General features: G+C 43.3%; 1 protein-coding gene across 1 annotated transcript in view; it reads right to left on the minus strand.

Annotated features, from left to right (window-relative positions):
* The window catches only part of MPC1 (mitochondrial pyruvate carrier 1), a 79,429-nt gene extending 56,083 nt beyond the window's left edge, over window positions 1-23,346 (minus strand). The window contains exons 1-2 of the mRNA XM_044069474.1: window positions 22,962-23,346; window positions 15,137-15,140 (exon numbers count right to left, since the gene is read on the minus strand). Coding sequence (XP_043925409.1) covers window positions 15,137-15,140; window positions 22,962-23,032 — 75 coding nt within the window. The 5' untranslated portion in view covers window positions 23,033-23,346. The remainder of the gene's footprint in view (window positions 1-15,136; window positions 15,141-22,961) is intronic.
* Window positions 23,347-25,231: the final 1,885 nt, after the last annotated feature.

The following is a 25,231-nucleotide window of genomic DNA, read 5'->3' on the forward strand; positions in this document are numbered from 1 at the left end:
TGGTACTTCTTGAATAAAAGCTTTCCCCAATATGGGAAGGAAATACTTCATGGAATAGCACGTGTTGAAGGACAACAGCAACTAGTCTGGTGGACGAGGAATTACTCCCTGAAAATGTAAGATTTTCAGGATCCATCTGCCTGATATTCAGACTTTCTGGGGGAGAAAAAAATACCAAGGTGTGTGCGTGTGTGTGTGTGTGGGGGGGGGGGGGCACGACAGAGGTCCCCTTAAGCAATCACTGACTTGGGACTGTTCTTGGTTTTGGAGGGAGGTCCTAACTTTTTGGACCCTACCACCATCTCTTCTAAGGAGCCTGTTTACCAGCACATTGACATTTTTGCCAATATTTGTTAAGGTTAGAGAATTCTCTAACAGAGCTGAAAAATTTGGAGATATTCCCTGTATTAACTTGCCTATTTCACCACACTTATAACCTCTGCAGTGGAGGAAAAATTATCCAAAAGGAGAATTTAAAATCTTTCACACCCAAGAGGTGGAGGACAAACTTCCTCAAAACAATACCAGTGGCCATAAGTATCCATGAGTCAGACACAATGAATTGTGACTTGTACAATGGAAGAAACAATTAAAGCAGATTTTTCCAAAAGAAACTGCAGACAAAACATTCCTCATACTTGCACATTACTCAGAAAAAGCTGCAACATAAGAGCCTGACTATTCAAAACTTCTGAAAGTTACAAAAGCACACCCCCACCCAGCCTCATTACCATCATCCTTTTCAGAGGAGTACAATTTGAATTCACCCAATGTGAAGCAGCAGTAGCTATAGCAGCTGGTGCAGGTCTGTGAGTGTATGATAAAGATGGAGGAACTTTTAGGGGCAGCAGGCTGACTATTAGGAAAACTGTTGGCAGGGACATCCTCCCTGAGCTTTAAGAGTCTGAAATCAGACAACCAGGGAGAAAACCCTGCATTTATCCCTTCCATCTTCCCGTCCGGATTCAGGACATCTCCTCTTTCAGAAAAGAGGTGGCATTGCACCTTATAAGGATAAATAACATGAACTAAACCCGAAACCACAGGAATGGAGGCAGACCGAAACCACAGGAGACTCCATTGTGAGATGGCACAGATGTGCCCCTCACCAGGATGGACAGGGGGTATTAGGGAATTTAAATGGTGTACCTTTCACATAATATTTTTGATAGTCTTAAGATACGAGCAATGTGGTCAAGGTTTGGACTAGATATTTAACAATTTTTCAGCAAATGTAAAAGACTAATGGGGCAATTCTACGACTAGGCTGTACACATGAGTGTTCCATAGGCAAATTGCTTTTTTCAATGTACGTAACACTCATGTGCTCCAATTTTGGTTAAATATCATAAGTGCTACACTGGTTTTCTATAAAAAAAAAAAAAAAAAAAAAAAAAAAATCAAAGTGAAGTGTTATCTATAACTTTTAGTTATGTACTCACCATAACTTCAGATGTTTGAGATCCATCTCGCCTACATTCTGACTGATGGGTTCGGAGCCGATCCTCGGCTCCGACTCGGCACGCTTATGCCAAAGAGCGAAGTCTCTTATTGGCTGAGCTTACTATATCCCAGGATGCACCACTACCAGTCCCCCAGATCTAGTTTGTCTGCATACATGCACACACGCATGCACTGCTTATATAACATTGACAGATGATACAAGATAAAAAACAGTAGAACCCAAACCATTCAATCTCTTCTGATCTCCAAGGCAGGGGGAAGGAGGGTGGGTATTAGGAATGTAGGCGAGATGGATCCCAAACATCTGAAGTTATGGTGAGTACATAACTAAAAGATGTTATGTGATCCTATCTCGCCTACATTCTGACCGATGGGACAGCTTCCCTAGCACCTAAATCCTGGGTGGCTCACTGAAAACACTCCTGAGTACCGTGGAACCAAATGATGCTCGTCCTTTAGATGCCACATCCAATTTATAGTGGGAAATGAAAGTGTGTGGGTTGGACCAAGTAGCCGCAGCACAAATTTCAGAAATAGCGAGCTTGGAATGGAATGCAATAGAGGTAGCCATAGCTCTAGTAGAGTGAGCTTTGACAGATGTTGTAAGTTGCTTATTTGAAGAGGAATAAGCTTGAGTTATGCAATCTCTGATCCATTTGGCAATAGTAGCTTTAGTGATGGTTTTACCCAGTTTATTATCTGAAAAGGACAGAAACAATTGATCTGTTTTCCGAATTTGCTGAGTCCTATCTAGATAGAAGCGCAATTGCCTGTGAACATCCAATGTATGGAAGGTGGATTCCGCTTTGTTTGAAAATTTTGGAAAGAAAACTGGTAGCTCTAAAGATTGTTGGAGACAGAGATTAGAGCAAACTTTTGGGACAAAAGATGGATTAGGTCTAAGTGATACTCAATCCTTGTGAAAAATCAAGTACGGTGGTTTGATAGATAGGGCTTGAAGTTCTGAAACTCTTCTTGCAGAGGTAATTGCAATTAAGAAGGCAGTTTTCCAAGACAGATATTTCAACTCACATGTAGCAGCCAGTTCAAAGGGGGAAGATGTTAAGGCACGAAGTACCAAATCAAGATCCCACGGAGGGGCAGGATGAAAAACTGGGGGTCTTAAAAGCACAGCACCTTTCATGAAAGTTTTACATAATCTGCTGCTCATCAACGGTGGGTCTGTGGAATCGTGAAATTTGGAGATAGCTGCTAGTTGGACTTTATAGTAGAGACTGAAGATCCTTGATTAAACAAGGATGTTAAAAATTTCAAGACCTCTGGTATCGGGGCAGTAATAGGGTCTAATCCTCTGAGTTGAGCCCAGATAGCAAACCTCTTCCACTTACTGTGATACAACTTTAGTGGTGGGTTTGTGGGCTGAAGATAAAATGCGAATAACTTCCGGGTCCAAGGTGTGATTTCTGACTATAGTCGGAAGTGGAGGAGCCAAGCTGTTAATTTCAAAGTGTGAAGGGACTGGTGCTGTTGTCCCGACTGATGAACCAGAAGGTCCGGAATTAGGTCCAAGGACCATCCAGAGTATATTTCTGTAGGTAGGGGAACCATACTTGACGAGGCCAGTACGGAGCAATTAGAATCATTGTGGACCCCAATTGGGAAGCTTTCTGGATGACTTTGGGGAGGGGAGGAGTGGAATCTTGAGGAAAAGCATAAAGCAGTCCTGTTGGCAAAGGTTGGACTAGAGCATCTGTAGCTGTCTCCCCTTGACGCGGGGTCAAGGAAAAGAACCTTTTGCACTTGGTGTTTCGTGGTGTTGCAAACAGGTTGCAGCACGGAATCCCCCATCTTTTGAAAATCTGAGCTGCTACTGTTTCGTTCAGAGACCACTCGTGAGGAGAGAGAATAGTCCTGCTCAGTCTGCCAATACATTGGATTTGCCTGGAATGTGGGTCGCTACCAGGAAGCGCTTGGTAGCCACTGCCCATTCCCACACCCTCATGGCCTCTCTGCAAAGGGGGTAAGATCTGGTCCCTCCTTGTTGGTTTAGATACCAGACCACAGACATGTTGTCTGTGTGGATGGCGATAATGCCTTGAGGGAGAAACTTGTGGAGGGCTTGTAAGGACAGAAGTACAGCCCTCATTTCCAACACATTGATATGGAGAGATGTTTCGTTGGGAAGCCAAGAACCTTGAACTGACCTGCCCAGACAATGCCCCCCCCACCCAGTCTGGGAGGCATCCGTAGTCAAGGTGGCCACCGGAGGGGGTATAACAAAGGGTCTTCCTCGATTCAGATTGGATGGCAGAAGCCACCAGCGGAGGTCCCGTTTGCACGTTGCTGTAATCAGTATGTGATGATTGAGGGGGAGATCTTGAAAAGACCATTGTGTCGATAATAGCCACTGGAGAATCCTCATATGCAACCTTGCCAGAGGAACTAGGAGAACCATGGCAGACATTGAACCTAAAAGTTGCAGGACCATCCTGGCTGGGGCTTTGGATCTTAGAAGCAGGGCTCGGACCTGATTTTGTAATGTTTGTATCCTTTCGGTAGGAAGGAAGATCCGCATTAATTTTGAGTCTATCTCTGCTCCTATGAATCTTATGCGCTGAGAAGGCAGCAAGACAGACTTTGACCAGTTGAATGCAATTCCCAGGGAAACACCCAGGGAGATGGTGGCTTGTAGGTTCTCTAGTAGTAGATGCCTGGTGGTGGCAGTCAGGAGCCAGTCGTCCAGATAGGGAAATTGGAATCAGAGACTCCAGGTGAGCAGTCACTACTGCCAAACACTTTGTGAACACCCTGGGGGCTGTGGTGAGACCAAAGGGCAGTGCACAAAATTGGAAATGACGTGTCTCCCAGGCTGAAGCGCAGATACCTCCTGGACGCCTGATGTATCGGTATGTGATAATAGGCGTCTGAGATCTATGGAGCACATCCAAAGTGACCATTCGGAATATGGACTTCATGACTGACTGGTTTAGTTTGCCGAGATCCAAAATGGGTCTCAGGTCCCCTGTATTTTTTGGCACTAAAAAGAACCTAGAGTAACTTCCGGATCCGATCTGGTCTGTGGGGACCGGTTGGAGGACTCCTTTTTCTAGCAGCCTTGAAGCTTCTACAGCTGCAATTTCCCTTTGACTGGGTGGTGGGTGGATTTTTTTGGACGGTGGGGGTGAGCGTGTAAAGGGAATGGTGTAACCTCCGGCAATAATCCGAAGCACCCATCTGTCCTGAGTAATAGACTCCCAGGCTTTTAGGTGCTTGGCAAAACGGCACCCGACTGGCTCCGGAGCAGCACAGCCGGGCAATCCCTCATGGAGTGTGGGAGGCTGAAGAGCCATGAAAGGGCTCTGTCTCCAGTGTTGCGGGGGCCTCTGCCGCCTCTGGGACGGCGTCTCCCAGAAAAATTTCCCCGTCCTCTGCCTCTGGAAGGGGAATCTTCCTGCTGTTGAGGAAAGAATTTATGTGATTTGCGGAACCATTCCCTCTCCTTAGCCTGCAGGATAAGGCGAAGGGAGTGGAAAATCGTGCTCCTACGGCAGATAAAGTCTTTCCCTCCTGCTCACAGCGGGTAAGAGTGTCTTACCTTGGGTCCAAACAAAGAGGACCCATCAAAGGGAGCGTCGGCAAAGGAAGACTTGAAGGCCTCCGCGAATTGACACAAACTGAGCCAGGCTTGTCTTCGTAGAGCCATGCCTGTGCCTGCTGCTCTGCCCGCCCCTTCGGCCGCATATGAAATGAGCCTCATGGACGAGTTAGAAATAGAGGTAAGGATAGCCAACTGAGAGCTAACCGACTGGGCTAGCTGCTCAGGTAGGTTACCTGAGAGGGAGTCTGAGAGCTCCTTGACCAGATCCCTCTGTAGTCTGGTGAAATGTGCCAAATAATTTAGGGACCTCAGAGTAAAGGCTGCTGAAGTCAGGGTGCGCTTCCCGTACCGGTCCATGCTCCTAGACTCCTTATTAGGAGGATGAACGGACATTGAAGCCTCTGCCACGTCCTGCTGGGTAGCAGATGCCACCACCATGGCATCTACAGCCACACCTTTCGTTAAGAACTCCTTCTCGGGTGGGGCAGACAAAGAGCGAGAAGGCACTGGTTCCACAGTATCTGGATGTTCCCACGCCCTCCGACAAACCAAATCCAGGAGCTCGAAGGGCGGAGACACCCAGGAGGCGGAGGGCTGAGCCCCGAAGGCCTTGAGGAACACAGACTCATCAGCGGAGGGGGGTTTGGAATTCCAGCCGCCTCGTTGCTTGAGATCTCTAGAATGTCTGCAAATGAGACATCATCCGAGGACGACTTTGGGGACCCCTCCGCATCATCAAGATCAGTGTCCGATGTAAGAGACTCATCGGGGGAGTCCACGTGCTTCCTCTTGCACGATCTCTTCCTTGGGGGCTCCTCCGAAGACAACTCCGAAAGACCCTCAGGAGGAGGGGAACCCCCAAGTGGGGGTAACCTCAGGCCCCGGGGCTCTGCTGCCTAGAGACAGGGGAACTACCAAAGACCCAGTCTCCATGCCCAGGGAAGGTGCCGGTAAAGCCGTAGAGATGGCCGAAGAAGATTTGGCCAAGGCACTCCTCATAGCTCTGAAGGCTGGACCCCCAGAATCCTGGGAGGGTCCACTCTCCGGAGCCATGATAGCAGACGGAAGTCCCGCGGCCGAAGCACTGAGAGGGAGGCTTGGAACCGACAGCATTGGTCCCGAAACGTCACCCCCGGGCCCGGCCGAAGTCAGTGTGCTAAACTCAGACCCGAAGGCCGGGGTTGGAGTAAGGGTCGGAGCCGACCCTAGGATCTCTACTGGCTCCATCAGCACCTGCTCCGACGGAGCCGAAGCGGTTGGAGGAGGAAAGGCAATTGAATGGGCTATCGGCTCCGAAGCCAATTGGGTCGGAGCCGAAACAAATTTCTGAAAGACTGGGGACTGGAAAAGTCTTTGGAGTACCCTATGTCCGAATCTGACATCCTTGATGACCTGGAAGAGACCGAATGGGTCCGAGTAGGCCTCTCCAACGGCTCCAAGGGACTAGGGGACCGGCTCCGAATTGACTCGATAATTATCAGCGCCGGAGTGTCCAAACCAATTTCCATCGGTGCCGAAGAGGGCTTCGGCGCCGAGGAGGAAGTGTCTGAGTGGACAACCTTCATCGGCTCCAAGATCAGTGGAGCCGATGAAGATGACCCACCTCGAGGCCCCAGCTGTCGGCTCCAAACCCAGAGGAGTCGAGGCTTGAGGCATCGAGGCAAACCGTTCTGCCCTCGGCTCCAAAGTCCGTGGAGCCGAAGGAGAAGCCTGCCTGTCTTTTGGCGGTCGGTTCCGACGGGCTGGTCGGAGCAGACGCCCTTTTCTTCTTTGCAGGAGAAGGAGAGGAAGCTAAAGCCTCTTCAAATGAGGGTTTAATAAGGCCTTTTAAAATAAGTTTATTTTTCCTCTCTTGGAGGACCCTCGAGGAAAATGCGTGGCACACGCTACAGGACTCCTGCAAATGTGTGGCGCCCAAACAGTACACACAGAGAATGGTCATCTGTTATTGACATCTTGAAACTGCACTTAGGCCTTGGGCCTAAGAGCCTGTGACATTATGGCAACCAATTTAGTGACTAGCTAAATCAAACACACTAAATATCACAGAAAAATTCTTTTCTTTTTTGAGAACCGTTTTTTTGAGAACCAAAGGCTGTCACAAAAATAACTAAAGGGATCCAAAAATCCCTAAATAAACGGACTTAACAACGGACTGACAGGGGAAGGCCCTTCAACTCAAAGGGGACCTCTAGTCAGAAAAACACAATCACCACACAAATATTAAACAGAAAATATCCACTCACACAAAAACACGAGATAGCAACAGCTTTTTGTTGAATTTTTAGGAAATTCCTGACAGGAAAGTAAGTGAAGAAAACACTACTTAGCTCAGCCAGCTCGAGACCACGTCTTTGCTTGTTAGCGGCAAACGAGATCTGGGGGGCTGGTAGTGGTGCATCCTGGGATATAGTAAGCTCAGCCAATAAGAGACTTCGCTCTTTGGCATAAGCGTGCCGAGTCGGAGCAGAGGATCGGCTCCGAACCCATCAGTCAGAATGTAGGCGAGATAGGATCACGTAACATCTTATATTAATATAATTGCAATGCTGTAAAAAATTTTGTACTGGGGTTCCCTAGTATAGTTGAGTTAGAGATGCATACTAGTGGAGTGTTTATGCAGATTAACACTGTCTGTTGTACCCTTAGTGTTAACAAAAATTTTTATAAGTAACCTATATGGGCCAGGCCTTATAATATGGGGCAAAAATCATTGCTGGCACCCTTGATTTTGATTAATGGGTGCACACTAGTGGTTTCAATTTGGTTCTGGGCCATTTATGTTCTGGGATATATAGTCCTTTTGTATATTTAATTCCACATTTCTGGTGCTGCTGGCCCTAGCCTTGCTGAATCATTGTTATACTACCTTAGTTCTGACCGGATTATTCCGAATATACCAATTTAGTACCTTTGATTTATTCCATCCTATGGGAAGGGGAAGAGTGAATGTATATGTATGGTTTCAGCGGGAACAATGGACACCGTTAACTTTTGAGTTGGAATTTTAACTGATTTCAGTGTGTTTATTTGAACCTTGGCTGTTAGTTTCAATATTTTTAACCAGGTTTGATATTGTCCCTATATACTGATAGACTTAATTTGGTACTTTATAAGTCAAGTTATTGATACAAATAGTGGACTCAAATGGAATTAATGGACACAAGGTTCAATATATACATGTCCTTAAGGCATTAGTGTTATAAATTCTCTATAGGCTGGTCATTGTCAATATATTACACCAAGTTTGATATTGCCCCCTGTATATGAATGGTCAAAACTTCCCCATCCTATAGAATGGATATTTCTAATTTAATTAAGGGGCTGTCTTCGAATAGGGATGACCCATCTGTTTTTGGTAGAGAATGAACTAGATCAGAGCAGGGAGTGTCTGGTGTTAAGTTACTTGTGAAGGGCTTTTTGCCATACTAACAAAACATACGAGATCAATGAGGAATAATGTGTGGCATTATAAGCTATTTAAAGCCTATACAGCTAAAGGAATAACACCCAGGGGCTTGAGTGTTAGGGGGTTCAGCCTATGGTCAGCGGCCCAGATGAATTACTTTTGCCAGCAATGGAAGAAGCTGAACAAACAGCTACTATAAATTTTATGTGGATTTTATGACAGTACCATTGATACTGAATGGGTGCCATCAATGAGATTACTGGACGTATTAAAGAATTTGAGGGATAACAAAATTATTCAGTTTGTCTCAAACTAAACATGGAACGGACCAATTTGGAAACTCAGCTGTGAGACAGGAAAAAGAAAATTCCTTAGGGATGTTTTTGACTATGAACAAGGGGACCTTTTCCAAAGAGAGAAACATGTTAGATTTACCAATAAATATCCCACTAGTAGAAAACGCCCAAGGTCTATCCTTGAGAACTGGGGTATCTGATACTTCAGGGGATGACTCTTCTCCGGGGCTGGATAACGAGACCCTCTCTTCCACAGGCTCACCAGCACAGCAACGTAGAAATTCCAATGATTCTACGCAGTTAAACCCAGGGGGGGGGGGTAGGAAGCATAGGAAATAGAGAACATAGAGAGTTTGCTTCACAAATTAAAAAAAAGTGTTAAATATTTCTTCCTTTCCCCTCTTCTCTGTAGAGAGGAACATCCTAAATAAAGGTTTGACATACATTCCCGGGTTTTTTGTTAAAGAATATTTTGCAAAAGATGTTGTGGATTTCTGTCAAATAATCATCAAGAATATTTTGCAAAAGATGTTGTGGATTTCTGTCAAATAATCAATGAGAGATTTTCAGTCAGATGCAGAATCATGTGATGTTGAGTTTAGATACAACAAGTCCTCTTCTGCCCATGAATCACAGTGCATCATTCCAAAATTTTACTTGAAATGAACCAGTTTGAAAATGCAAATCCTTTATAGTCAAGTCCAGTAATGTTACTGAACAGGAGATGTCATTATCTTTAAGTTGGCTGAAAATCATAATATTGCGATTCTAAGGGCAGACAAAGGAGGAGCTGTGGTTGCACAAAATTGGGATCAATAGAACTTGAAAGCAAATTGAGCAATTGGAAGATCATAGGTACTATCTAAAATTGAATTACAATCCCACGAAAGGTTTTTCAAAAACAAATTGATGACTTCCTCACATTAGCTGAGGAAGAAGGAATCATTACTGACCGGATTAAAAAAACCACAATTGTAGACCCCAGGGATCAATATTTATTTCCTGCCTAAAATGTAGGCAAATTTACACTGCCCTTCTGGTAGACAGATAGTCAGAGCCCCTTCCAGAGACAGAGCCTTTGTCGCAATATCTGACAAAGTATTTGAAACCTTTGCTTGCATGGATTAGATCCAGACTTAAGGATACCACAGAATTTTTACAGGTCATCTCTGAAATAAAACTTGAACCTGGTTGGTGGCTTTGTACACTAGATGTACAAGCTTTATACACCAATATTCCACAATGGGCAGGGCTTGAGGCCCTAGAATACTGGCTATTTATAGGTCAGAACTGTACCAACCAGGTTTTATTACTCTTCTTGGTCTGGCTGAGCATGCATTAACTAAAAATGTATTTTTCTATCGTGGGGCATGTTACTTGCAGATCAAAGGGACAGCAATGGGCGCCTAGTTTGCCCCCACATATGCGGATATCTTTATGGCGTATATTGAGGAACACATTTTATATGATCTCAATATCGATCAAATTGACATTTGAAGACATCTGGGGGATTGCTGGATGGTATGGAGGTCAGATGAGGAATATTGGAGAATTTGTTGAATATCTAATGAAAATAAGTGGGGGATTGAATTTATGGCGAATTGCCACCAGAATAGGATTACTTTTCTGGATGCAATGGTCATCAGGGCCCCAGATAATACATTCACCACTGAAGTATACAGAAAATTCCCCGAATACAACTCTGCTCCATGCTTCCAGTCAGCAGCATCCTCATATATGCAAAAATGTCCCTAAATCACAGTATACGGAGGGTAAAGCGTATGTGCTCAGCTCAGGATACATATTCGCATTTCCGAGATGACCTAACCAACAGGTTCAAGGAAAGAGGTTACCCAACAGGACATATCACACAAGCACTAAATGTGGTCAATGAGATGGATGAACTCTTGCAACATAAAGAAGGATTCGGATACCACAACAAAACATAGGTTTGTGACCACATATGGGAAGAATACAGGGTTACTTATTGGTTTATTTTCTGCCATAAGAATATTCCAATTCCGACTTACACTATGAGGTCCTTGGGGATAGGTGTAGTTTTTCATACAGAAATGGGAAAAAATGCATCATTTTAATCACCTAGTGAGAAAAAAACAAAGCACCATCGAAGGAGGTGCTGTCAAGGGGAGCCACCCCATGTGGACATTGTAGGCACTGCTGTAGAATGCTGAAAACTGTGCGCTTTAGTAGCAAGAATACTAGCATGGTATTAGAGATTCCTTTTTTGCCAACTAGCTCGGAATGGGCTGTTTATTTAGCAACGTGTCAATGTTCAGCCTTTTAGGTTGGACAGACATCCAGGGTGGTGAGACAGAATTTGAGCATATGAGTGAAATTAGGAACCAGCGTGACACTAACTCTATACAAACACACAAATACACAAGACTGCAAGCTTACAATTTACAATAGATAAAATTAGAGATGCAACCAAATAAAACTGGATGGCATGAATTGCTTAATGTCAAGGAGAAAAAAAATGTGAGGGGTCTTTGCACCTGGGTTAAACCAACATTTGTGACTGGTTTTAGGACTGATGACACTATAAATGGGGTGTATTTTATGTTTTTTCACATTGATAAAGGGCAAGCCAAAACCAGTCTGTTGATATATATATTTACGTCTCCACTGTCTGGTCATTTTTTTTGTTTACAAGTGTTTTCGGACACTGCAAAGGCTTTCTGGGATGGTGGACAGGGGAAAAAGTCCATTTATATATGAGAGACATGATAGAGCTCACCAAGCAAGTCTCAGGCAGGTATGTCCCAGCCTTAAGGAGCATTCTGTCACCCAGAATGATGCCTCAATACAAACAGAACTGGCTTAGTTTCTGGTGTCATTCAAAGGGGATAAAGTACCTGACAGCCTGGGATGACATGACTGACCAGCTACAATGCTTTGCCAGAGATGGCCTGCATTGGTCTTCCTTGGGCTTCAGGCTCCTGGCAAAGGCCCTTGCCACCCCCATAGTGCTTTTTTAGGCAATGCCATGAGGTCAAAACTACCAACATGATGAATCATGCTGCTAAATGCTAGGAGTCTAAACATGAAACTGGACTCATCGCAAGCATTCTTAGCCTTGGAAGAAGCTGACATTTGTGCAGTCACAGAAACCTGGTTCAAAGCAGCAGAGAGTACTCCAGCCCTACCAGGTTACTCACCCCATCATTTATTCAAATCTCAAGCAATTGGCAGCAAAACAAAAGGTAGAGTTGCTAAATGATAGACCAATATATAAACTGACTCAATATGCCTACTCCACCTACCTGGACCTCTGAATTTAACAAGATTCAACCCTTTATCCTGATCCTGGGCAACTAACCATACAACCACAGATGTGAGGAAATAACTATGCCAACACACAAATGCCCACAGATTGCAAATGCCTTGGACCAGTTGGTTGACACCTCCACAAGAGGTGAAAATATCTGATTTTGTATCAACAAATACGAGTAACTACTGCAGCATCCCTGGCAAGACCAGACCACAAAGGAAAGCAGTCACTGTCGAAGCCAGCATCTCCACCCCCCCCCCCCCAATAACTAGGATCCAACAAAAAAAAACTTCTACAAAGCCGATTACAACCTCCTGAGGAGGGTATAAACAGCTTCACAGCCCTCTCACCCTCCACAGAAACTGGCATCAAAGTACTATATGAGCATTTATATACCAGATAGGACGAAGTCCTCCACCTCAAGGAAGAGTAAACCTATATAAATTCTATTGCTGTCCAAGTCCAAGAAGGAGCAGGTGTCTAATAGGAAGTACTCTCTCCTTAGCCTGAAGCAAATAAGAGCACTAGTGAAATCCTCCAAAGCAACGAGTCCCTACTGGCCACATCTACTAAAGACAATCATAAGACTTTCTTCACATATGTCTGCAATTTCAAGGGAAGTGCACAGATCTGCTCAAAATTGGTGGTAAAGGACACCATAGACTAACTCTGCAGACAGCCAAACTGCTGGCAGACAGGTTCAATGAAAATGTCACTTTGCCCCCATCAGTAAAACAGGGCATCCCAGTACCTGCCCCCCCTTACCTCTAGGGAGCAAGTCATCACTGCCCTCTCAAAAGGCAAAAAATACAGCCTCCATGGAACGAGATAACATCCCAGGATGCCATCCTACATGAACTCAAGCAGGAAAGTGCAGCACAGTTAGGCACCCTTTTCAACCAAAACCCACATCCCAGCTGAGTGAAGGACAGCTACTGCCATCCCTTGCACAAAGGTAGAGCATCCACTGATCCAGGAAGTTAGAGACCCATCAGCCTTACTAGCCTGATCTGCAAGGCCATGGAGTGGATCACAGACAAGGACACTGGGAAACTCCAGACACTCAATCCCACAGTTTGGTTTTGTCAAGGGGAGGTCATGTGGTTGACTTGAGACAGGTCACCAAGGCCATAGACGAGGGGAATATGGTGCATACCACCTATCTTGAACTGGCCAAGGCCTTCAATACTATTCCACATTCGGATACAATAAATAAACTTTCAACTAGGAATCAATCCATATGTTACCAGATGGGTAGCAAACTGGCTCACTGATGGAACTAAAATAGGGCAAGAAACCTCTAGTAGACCCATAACAAGTGGTGTACCCCAAGGATTGGTCTTGGGGCCTCTGTTTGGAATATACTTCGCAGAGGTGCAGGCCAAATCTAGTGGGCTATGGCTGACCAGGTTTGCAGATGACTGCAAGCTGGGTGCATCTATTCCCCTAGATGTGGACATCCTCCAAGAGGGTCTCACCCAAACAAATAACTGGTGCCAGAAACATGGCCTCACACTGAATGCCAAAAAATGCACCATCCCTTTTGGGGAGAATGACGTCCCCACAAATTGTCACACTGATAAGGTACCAAGCACTCAGTCATGAGGGACCTGTTAACCTAGGTTGATAGCAAACTGTTGACTGCCATATTGGCTCCAGTGTACAGAAAGCTTTCTACATAGAAACCTCATTAGTAAGGGCATCTCAACCAGGGGAAAGTGGTCATAGCATCTCTATATTCTTCCCTTTAAGACAGATTGAATACAATGCTCCTTCGGCATGTACCTCACAAAGCACATGCAGCAGCAGGACAGACCAGACATTCCTCAGAGAATCCAGGGATGCAAACATCTACTCTACAAAGACAGGCTAAAAGCCCTCCTCAGAGGTGACCTCTGACATACAAAGCAATCTTAGACCCCACCCTGATGGGACTGCTGCATATCTCAAGTCGAGACCCCACCCTGATGGGACTGCTGCATATCTCAAGTCGATCTCCACTCTAGTAACCTGCATGTGAGACCACAACCTGGTCTGTGACATCAATAGGACTTCATGGTGGGACAGAGTCCACTACTTTTCGTGGAGAGGGAGTCTATTCCACAAGGGGGGGGGGGGGAGAAGAGAACCGCATTAAATGCAACCTGGATTGGGGAACAGAAAATACACCCCTGGGAGTCTACGTATGTTCCTGTTGGGACAGTGGCATAGGGTGCAGACTTGTTGGAACATGGGCTAAATTCTTGGCTAGGCTTAAGGGCATCTGGGCCAATAGCTTCCTACAAGATTTTATTTAATAGGAAGGTTTTAAAGCCATGTTTGGTCTTACTAGAATCAGTGCAATTCAGTTCACATTAAACGGTGCAGCAAGGAGCTGCTGCAGCGAGTTTTACAAATTCTCAACCAGCTGAACTGTAGTATTTAACAGGGATATTAGGGTCTTTTCCTACTGGACATTTTGTTAACAAGCTATACGTTTTATTTAACGCAGAACTTAAGGCCATGTTGAGAGCCTAAACAGACTGCTCTAGTTTACTTCAAACAACCAACACGCAAAACTAGATGTTTGCGTAGATTACACCGTACCCTGTTAAATACTTCTTGTCAGTTTTATGCCAGAACTTGGTTCCAGAGCTCCTGCTGTGCAAAAGCTCAGGTGTTTGCACTAACCACCACTCCTGACTTATGGCTATGCATCTGCTAGGCCTACAACCTGGGAATGAACAAAGTAGATGCTGAACAGCCTCTTGGCAAGAAAGCACACCAGTTATGATGGACAACTAACATTTCCAATTTTCCAGTGCAAAGGTTGCATTTTAAGATATTGAATATACTTGTACACTACACAAGAGGCGAGTTAATAAATACAACATTGAGTTGGAACTATTACCAGAGAAGCTAGCTTTACTAATAAAGAGCAAACCTTCCAGCAGGGAACTCCGCACAGACTGATCAAAAAAGGAAACTGTTAGGACTTGTACATTTTAAAGTAGGTTGAACACATCTTTAAAAAAGAAAAAAAAATCCATTTCTTCAATGAAAGTTTAGTTTACAAATGCTATTTTGTTGCTTATGAAGTCAGTCATTTTATGTTTCAATTCAGAAAATTTGCTTACCGTGCTGCAGGCAAGAAGTTAATTTTCCCCAAGTCACAGGTTAAATGTAGAGGAGCAAAAAAAAAAAAAAAAAAAAAAAAAAAAATTAGTTGGTTCCAACTAAAAACTAGTGCAAGCAGCAATTTCTATTACATGCACACAGTTTCAGATTTAACGAGACATCCAATTTCTGCATAACCATGAGACATTTTACCTAGCAGAATACATCCGGATATCCAACAACTCACTGAAACTTTAAGTGTCCAGTGTCCACTAGTACTTTACAGACCTAACTGTCAACAAATGTGCATCAGCAAACATACTATTCCTGTCCCACTCCCAGTGCTTGGTGGGGACTTAGCGTTGGTCACCAACTGCTCACATTTTGCAGTACTGCTCCAAGACCACTGCTTCCAGCAGGAAGTTGCAATTCAATATCAAAAGCTTGAGTGACAGCTTCTGGTAATGCTATTTCTTTATCCATAATGCCCGATGAGTTAACCATTCAGGTGTGTTTCAATTAACTAGTCACCAAAGCTTTTTCCACAAGAGCAGATGACAGTACTCAAAGCTGTCAGATAACCCCCCAAACAGGCTGCATAGTATCATAGGGAAAATTCTGCTAGTTAACCATGAAAAAGTAAAAATTGAACTTGATTGTACATGAAAACTTGTAACAGTTAGTGCACAACAGGCCTTTGCACTCTCCAAATGCATTCCACCATTCTGCAAAAGGAGCAGCACTTCAAACTTTTCAGTTAACATGGTTACCTTGTACATGGCAATAAGAACACAGATCAATGCTATGTTCTGAAAAAAGGAAACATTTTATTTACACTTGAGTGGCAACTATTTCAGACTTCAGTTTTAAGTAATTCCAGCATACAAGTTTAAATTTTAACATGTTCTACAGAAAAATTTAGATATCAAGTTTTTGGCTGTCAAAAAGTGTTTTAAGAGATCTGTAGAAGTGATCAGCTTTACTAGATGCTCTACTGCACTTTAAGCCCATTTGAGACGTGTGCAATTTAATTCTGAAACTAGGGGGTGTCCAGTAAAGTACCCACATAGTAATGCTGTGGACAATACACCTGCTGCTCAAAAAAAAAAAAAGGGGGGGGGGACAGAAACAAGAGATTGATTTAAGCACCATAGTTGCTTAAGCACCATAGTTGCTTAACATTACACATTTTTACAACATACAGCAATTATGTAGCAAAGCATTACCAAATTTGAAAAGACAGCTATGTCCACAGATATAGTAGATACTACTGTGCACAGACACGCTGAAGTAAGCTTCTAGCTACCAATGAAATGTAGATTTTCATTCTAATAAACCACCCCACTGGGAGACTGCTTGCATAAATGGGCATGTTCTGAAATTGAGACTTAACTGATCTTGCAACAGTAAACACAGCATCTCAAGGTACCACCTTCCCTCCCCAAACATACTACATTGGGAAATCAACCAGTACATTCACACATACTACAGTGGGAAATCTACCAGTACAGTAGTAAAGGGTACCATAAAATGAGTTATTACACACCTACTGTTGCTTCATTCTAAGGCAGTATCAGTACCATGTAAAACCGAAGTATTCTAAGAAGCTGAACTATAAAGGCTTCCCAACTGAAGTGAAAAATACAATCTAGCATGCCTGACATGGAATGAGTAAAGCAGACTTCATAGCAAGAGGCACAGGTCACAAGTATGCATCAAGGGGATACAGGCAAAATGGAACAGCTACTGGGATACCGGTGCAACTGACGTGAATAGATAGTTTTGAGCAGCATGTATATAAAATTTGTGTATGTAACAAAACAAGAGACAGGAGACCCTAATGTTCATATAAAGCATCTACATGTAGATAATGGTTGGTTGTCCACTACTTAACCAGACAGAAAGACATCAGCTGAAAAGAAAGTGCACATAGCCAGAACTTAAAGGTACAACAGCCAGACATACAAACTAAAGGAGAATGATTTACTCTAGTCAAAGTGTGGATAGAGTAGCCCTTCTGTTCAAAGCACGACAGGACTACACAGGCCATTAAGAAGTCCAGACAGTATCTCATACGTCGGTCACCAATGATAAATGGTGGAAGAGTAATATACTGAACTATTCAAAAGCAATTACTTCTGAACTAAAAACACTGATGCAAAACAAGCAAACATCTTAAATCACCACTGTAACAGAAAACCCATTTAACAGTACTCCACGGCAAGGCATACACATTTATGCCAACAATGCTAAGTGTTTCTGATAACAGATAAAGATAGATAGACAGAGTGGGGGGGGGGACATTCAACAGTACAAACATTTTTATAACTGCATTCACACTACAAACAAATAAATGGTCTTCATGAAACATTTACAAACCACCAAAAAAACAAGCTAAATAAAAACAGCAACTAGCTATCTAAAAATCAAAGTGGACCATATGCAAACAAGTTCTGTAAAACTATCATGTCTGAACAAAACTTGCTAGTTACCACTAACAAGTTATCTTCCATTAGGCTAAATGGTACCACTTCTTATAGGTTCATAGGTTGGTACTAGGCTATCAGCCCTAGGGCTGATACAAGCCTAGCCATAACAATTCCCTGGCTATTTCTTCCCACACTATTTACTTCTCCACCAAATGGAAACATTTGGAGACTTCCCTAGGGCAGAACTATTTCAACTTGTATCACAACAGTCCCACATAGACTTGGGCCCAAATGAGAAGTAAATCTAGCATTTAAAACAGTTGTCTATAAAAGTCTGTACCAATCCACAAATATAGCCAACTTCATGCTTCTCAAGTCGGTGCCCAACTTTGACACCCATGCAGATGGGAACTGAAAGTTCAACTGCTGAATCCTACATAAAGGCACTGTATGAACATATCCACGCGTGCATAAATTGTGCCATTCCAAATAGAACCAAAATGCTCTCTGCCAAAAAAAAGGAAGCCAATCTTGTGGTCCCCTGCCATAAACAAGTTATACAACAGAAGGAAGAAAATTACAGAAAAAAAAAAAAAAAAGGAAAAGTCCCAGGATACAAAAAACTCCCTTACAAGCCTCAGTAAGAAGCAGACATCCCTCAAAATCCTCCAAAGCTAGTTATGAAAATAAAATTGCCAAAAACTCTAGACAACCACAAGGAATTCTATAGTTATGTCAAGAATCTAAATGGCAATAGTCTGATATGCTGAGCTACAACAGAATGGCACTAAATATACTGATAAAGAATATTGCCAATATCCTAGAAGATAGACTGTGCCAATTTCACTCCCTTCTCACCCACTAAAGGGCCCACCTCAATACCAACTCTGGTTTCATGCCCAATGAGTGGTGCACAACTACAGTTATCCCACTCCACAAGGGGGGGGGTCCACCTTGGACACTGGGACTACCATCCCATCAGCCTAATGAGCCTGATCTGCAAAGCCATGGAACTTATAAACAAACAAAGACAATGGCAACCTTCAAATGCTGGACCCCACCCAGTTTGGTTTCATGCAGGGTCTATCTCGTCTCCTCAACCTGACTTGACATCTTTGGATCAGTCTCCAGAGCAGTGGACAAGGGTATTACTGTCCACACAGCCTATCTGGACCTCGTCAAGGCCTTGCCACCACCCCCCACTCTGGAATCATAGATAAACTTCCTAAACTGGGCTTACTGAAAAAACCCACACTGTAAAAGTAGCAGACTCCAAATCCAGCTCCAGACAGGTGGAGTACCTCAAGGTTCAGTCCTAGGACCACTTGTTTGGCATCTACTTCTCCGAAGTACAGGCCAACACCAAGGGACTGGAAGTTCGCAGATGACTGCAAACTGGGAGCAATTACTGAATCCCAAACTTGTGGATATTCTGCAAAAGGGCCTTAGACAGATGCTTGGTGTCAGAACCATGGGGCTCAAGCTCAGTGTATAGTTATCCCTTTGGGAAAAACCATGTACCCATGAATTGCCACACAAGTGGCAGTACACTAAACCAAGTGAGATAAGGGACATAGGGACACAGGTGGACAGTGGTCTCCTTTGATAACCATATCGCCACAGTCAGGAAATCCTATGCATCTCATTACCAAGGGCTTTTCATCCAGGAAAGAGGAGGTCCTTGCCCCACTGTACTCATCCCTCATTAGACCCATTATAGAGTACAACACCCCATTTGGTATGTACCTCAAGACATCTGCAACAGTTGGAAAGGCCACAGAAATAACTCACTAAAAGAATCACAGGCCTAAAGCAGATGCCCTATGCTGACATTCTAAACTCCAGCTATATTCTGTCGCATATAGTCTACTCAGAGGCGGTCTCTGCTTAATATACAAGGCCATGTCAAACTCAGAACTGTTGGACATGCTACACTTCAAGAAATCCCAATCCCTCAGAGCCACGGGGTCCAGGTATCTAAGCCTGCTCATCACAATGAACAGAACATGCTGGAGGGATAAGATTCCTGTCGCACAGACTCCCCATTCTCCAGAATAGACTGCCCATACATGTCAAGCAGAATGCCTCTTTGGCTCTCTTCAAAAGGAACCTTGACTGGATGGGAGATAGCCACACGTATGGTTTTTATATATACTACAAACTACAAATCTTTTAGTCGTGTCAGGAATTTAGGTAAGGTTCAATGCACCAAATTAATCCATATCGGTGGATAATTCTAAGAATGCAAACCAATACTAACTTCATCATACCATACCCACATCCATCCCCCCCACCCCCCCCCCCTTTTTTTTTTTTTTTTTTTTTTACTACCTCAGGGTTACACAGGTTTTAAATCTTTTAGTCGTGTCAGGAATTTAGGTAAGGTTCAATGCACCAAATTAATCCATATCAGTGGATAATTCTAAGAATGCAAACCAATACTAACTTCATCCCCACATACCCACCCCGATGCATCCACCATCCCAGAGAATTTTTACTCTGGATCACCTTGAAACAAATCTAAGCTAAACTACTGTACTATGGACTACACAACCTACCAGGCTGCATTCTCAGTGTCAATGCACTGACAGAACCCTCTTACTGCTCAACCTCAGCCTATCCTTTCCCTGGAAAGCAACCACCACAACACCTCTACACAAGGATGGCACTTCTGTAGAGCCAGGTAAAGGCCCGGAATCCCCACCAACCAGCCTTACCTGGCAAAGATTTGACACTACCCCTCTATGCTGGTGTTATTGAAAAGGAACATAGAAAATTCCCACATGGTTGACCACACTGCAAACTGGTTATCCAAAAGAAGTCTAAAATGGGAACTATCAAGAGTACCACTGGGAATACTTGGCCCTCTTCAGTTTCCATTTATTTTGCATCCAAGTCAATATTCCTGAAGTGCAGTTGACCAACTTGCCGATAGTGCTCCCATTCATTCACCAAAAGTGCTCCCATTCATTCACCAAAAGTAAGCCACCCAAAAAAGGTGTTCAGAAAACTGTCTGGCAAAAAAAGAAGCTATTTCCATCTTGTATATTACAACTGGCGCTCCCCTCCTCTTCAAAATTTATGAAGTCAAGAGACCTGACCTACGTAGACAGTTCTGAAATATGTTTTCATCACTGGCAGGAAATCCTTCCATCTGACCCCCATTTAAATTTCTAATGAAATATCTTGGGAGACCCAAAGAAGTTCTTACCACTGTACTGTTCCCTTATCAGACCAATCAAATAAAATACCCCTTTAGTACGCATAAATCCAGCATTAAAATAAAAGTCACACTGCTAGAAGGGTTCTGACAGCTTAATTAAAAGGCCTTAAATCTTCCATTATCCTGATCATTCCTTATATTGATCTGCTCCAAGGGGACCCATGTCTTACTTTTTTTAGAGAGTCATGAAAGACCCAGTCCTATTAGATCTACTACTCTGCAGAAACATTGGCTCTGCAGTCTTCCTTTAAACTTACTCAAAAGATGCTCAACTCAATGTCTACATGTCACACAGGGTACTACTTTGACAAGATGAGTAAACAAAACCAGGGTGACACATGGCCCTGCTTGATTTGGGAGGTGGGCACTATTAAGTAGTCAAAGAGTGGCAAGAATTTTAACACTTAAACAAGTGTATATGGCCAGGCCTTTCTATGGTCCCAGTGAATACTTGCCTAGTATTGTTCCTATACTGAGAAGCCTACTTGGGCAATAAGCAAACCTTATACTGTAGGACTAGGAAACATGGCTGAAGGCTTGCATCCCAAGCCTGCAAAAAAACTCAAACTCATGAAATTTATAACAAAATATTTATAACCATTTTAAGTCACAACCACTGCATATTCCATCACACAAAATTGGTTACAAGAGTCAGCACGAACAGTATACAAGAACACAGAACTTCTGTTACTACATTCAGATACTAAACCCACATATACCTACCACATTAAGACAGCTTGCTAACATGCACATTGATGGACAAATACTCTGCTTACCCATTTATTTTTCGGGTTACCAAATAGTGACAAGTTAGTGTATAACTAAAGTTAATGAAATTATGCTTCAAACTTCAATGTTAGCCAGAAAAAAAAAAAAAAAGTGTTGACAGCACCTACATGCCTAAAACTGACTCCTCCTGCAATCCATATGGAGTTAGATGTATCAGTGGAGTCTATCAGACTCTTACTCCTGCTACTACTGGAACATTTTTTTTTTCATCCACACTATTCTCCCCTCTACCTGCAAATCTTAAAATGCATCACTACGAGTAGCGATATTAATCAATGCTACTTTCACCTTTTTCATAGACTACACTGTTTTCTCACAGCTATGTTTTGTTTGGCTTGGTTGGTAATAGGTGATCCCAAGTTATGTACACAAAGCATTGTACAGAATGATGAAATACAGCATGTTTCTAATGCTTCTCAACTAAACTACTACTATATTGTTGTGCAACTTTCCAATTATTTTTACAGCACCTACATTTGTCCATTTCTCCCAAATGTTCAATGGGCTTTATAAACCAACATATAAATAGCCCACTATCCTGGGCTGTGGTTAATTTTCATTTGGTTTCAACTACTCTCAGCCATTCCTGGTTCAAATACTGAATATTGTTCCGGAAGATCTCTATACTTGCCACTATATTTATGGCTCTACTTTAAGATATACTTCATATACCAAATGTGGTGATGCACAATAAGTCTATGCGAAAAAGTAAGCTCTACTGGGTGTAGGGTGTCACTTCGCAGCCACAGCAACAAAGGGTTTAATGATGCTCGCCTCTTGGTACTACAATTCCTTCCAAAATAAGTTCAAAATTTAGTGAACAGAAACACCATTTTAAAGGCCTCATCCCTCATGCATCTCCTACAGGGGGAGACATAAATGACAACCCTGCTTGATCCACTACATATATAAAAAAAGATAAATTAAGATCTCTCGTAGCAGACATTTCCTACAAAGAGCTCCTTTCCTCTAGGACAGCGCTCACTGCCCTTAAAATCAGATTCAGATGAACAGATGGGCAAGTGCAAATTTACCTCAAAGCCTAATCCCACGTCCTTTATTAGGCAAGAAAAAAAGACTGTTTAGGTATAACAGTGGGACTACAATAGCTAGGCTTTACGGGGCTAGTGCAGTATATGCACTCAAGTGCACACCAATTACTCAAGTTATATAAACCTTGCCACTTACACGAGCCTTACGTTAGGTCATAAAAGGTTACGGGGTCATCTCCGAACCCGAATCTTACCCCTGACAAAGTGAGTTTGTTATCTCACTCTCAAGCAGCATTTCAAATTTCATAAACTCAACTGTCACTTAAAGTTACACTGTCATATCTCTAAAACAGTGTCAAACCTCAGTGACATTGAAATGAGACTAAATGTCCTCAACAGATTTACAGCTTACCTCATAAGATAGTCGCGGAACTCCTTGCTTTTAACATAGTTGATGCCTTTGCGTACCAGTAGTCCAGCCATGGCAGTGATTTACAGGCAAATGAGAAACCACCTTAAACAGCTGCACAGTGGGCAGAATAAAAAAACAAAGCCGTCTACCAGTAAGTGTTACTCGTACACTCCTGTACTACCATGTACAGCAATACGGCTTCTCTCACGACAACTGAAAATCACGCACGGCACATTTATAAGTTTTCCAATTACATACACAGAACCGTCTACATTCCAACAAATACTCTATTAGCAGCGAAGTTACTTTGGCAATCCAACAGAGGCGGTCCCTGACTGATCAACGCCACCAGCACTGCCCTATAAGCCTATCGAGCATACCGAAATTTACCAATTAAGCAACGGTCATGATTTAATCGTCTTCCTATAGTGAGGGCAGATGCTTGACGTGAAACGATATTGGTCAAAAAATATCCAATAGGATCGTGCCCCTCCCCATCACTGCTCAAGGGCACCCAGTTGTACTAGTCAAAATAGCTTGTTGTGAAAGTTGATTCTTCTATTGTCAAGGAAGCAAGTTAGCAAATCGTCTTACTGTTCCGCGAATTTATCTCTTCTTTTTAAACGTAAGTGGTAGAAAGAAAACTCTCCTTAATATGAAACTTTTGGAGTAAAGCATTCAGTCCGTATGTAATAGCATGTGATCGAAGAAGCATAAACAGTTCTGCACCGAGTTTTTTTTTAGTAATCGAGTGAAAACAAGTAATTTACATTAATAAAGGTTATAGTGTAGGGTGAAAAGCCTCGTAGTTTAGTAAGAAATCTTCCAGTATGGGCAGCTGAAAAGGTGGCAGTAGTACCTCTTGCTAGAGAAATAGCTACATAGGTTCTTCAAAAATAAATAAGGATATCCAACCAAAAATCTGTACACTTAATTCATATACCAAATAGCAAATAGAATTGTGAGATACTACTCAGAAGCACACGTTTAGAACGAAAAAGGACATAACATATACGTATTAATAATGCTGGCAATAAATCTAATTTGCAAAGCAATTTATTTTTGGAGTCCTCTGTCTTTAAATGAACCCACGGACATTGCCAACATGCTAGCTGACAGGTTCAGCGCAAACTTCTCCCCCCCCCTCCCCACCAAATGGGCAAATATCTATCCCAGCAGAGTGCTGTCCCCCTGACATCTCAGATGCTCAGGTAAGAGCCGCCCTCTCCAAAGCAAAAAACACAGCATCAATGGGACCAGACGGTGCCCCGGGCTGCATCCTACATGAACTCTAAGAAGAGCTAAACCCAAACATAAAACTACTGTTCAATCTCAGCCTTACTACAGGATATGTACCCAAAGAGTGGCGAATAGCAACAGTGGTCCCTCTCCACAAAGGTGGTGCCTCAACGGATCCGGGAAACTATCGCCCCATAAGCCTGACTAGCGTGGTCTGCAAAGCTATGGAAAGGATCATCATGGACCTCATAAATAAAGATATTGGGGACCTACAGACACTGGATCCTACCCAGTTCGGCTTTGTTAAGGGCAGATCCTGCCTCTTAAACCTGGTCGATTTCTTTGAAACAGTCACCAAGGCCATTGACGAGGGGAAGGTGGTCCACACAGCCTACCTGGACCTCGCAAAAGCCTTCGATACAATACCCCACTCGGGCATTATAGATAAGCTCACCAGCTTAAATATAAACCCTATGTCACTAGATGGGTTGCAAACTGGCTCAAGGACAGAACCCACATGGTTAGAATTGCTGGAGCCATGTCAAACTCCAAACCAGTTACAAGTGGCATCCCACAAAGCTCAGTCCTGGGACCTCTCTTGTTCGGTATATATTTCTCGGAGGTACAGGCCAACACGGAAGGACTGCGGCTGACCAAGTTCGCAGATGACTGTAAACTGGGCACCATAATCGACTCTCCAGCTGACACAAGCATCCTCCAAAAGGGCCTCATAGAAACAGACAACTGGTGCCAGAGCCATGGCCTCAAGCTAAACGCCAAAAAGTGTATAGTCATCCCCTTTGGCAAAAACAAAGTGCCCACAAATTACCACATAGGTGGTAATCCATTAAGTACAGAAGAAGTAATTAGTGACCTGGGGACCCAAGTTGATAGCAATCTCTCATTTGACAACCACGTGGCCAAAGTGGTTAGAAAAACATTTTATATAGCCCACCTAATCATGAAGGGATTCACATCTAGATCAGGGGAGGTCATTGTGCCTCTTTACTCATCCCTCATCAGGCCCATAA

The sequence above is a fragment of the Protopterus annectens genome, chromosome 1.part0, assembly GCF_019279795.1.
Source record: "Protopterus annectens isolate FY-2018-M chromosome 1.part0, PAN1.0, whole genome shotgun sequence".
NCBI lineage: Eukaryota > Metazoa > Chordata > Ceratodontiformes > Protopteridae > Protopterus > Protopterus annectens.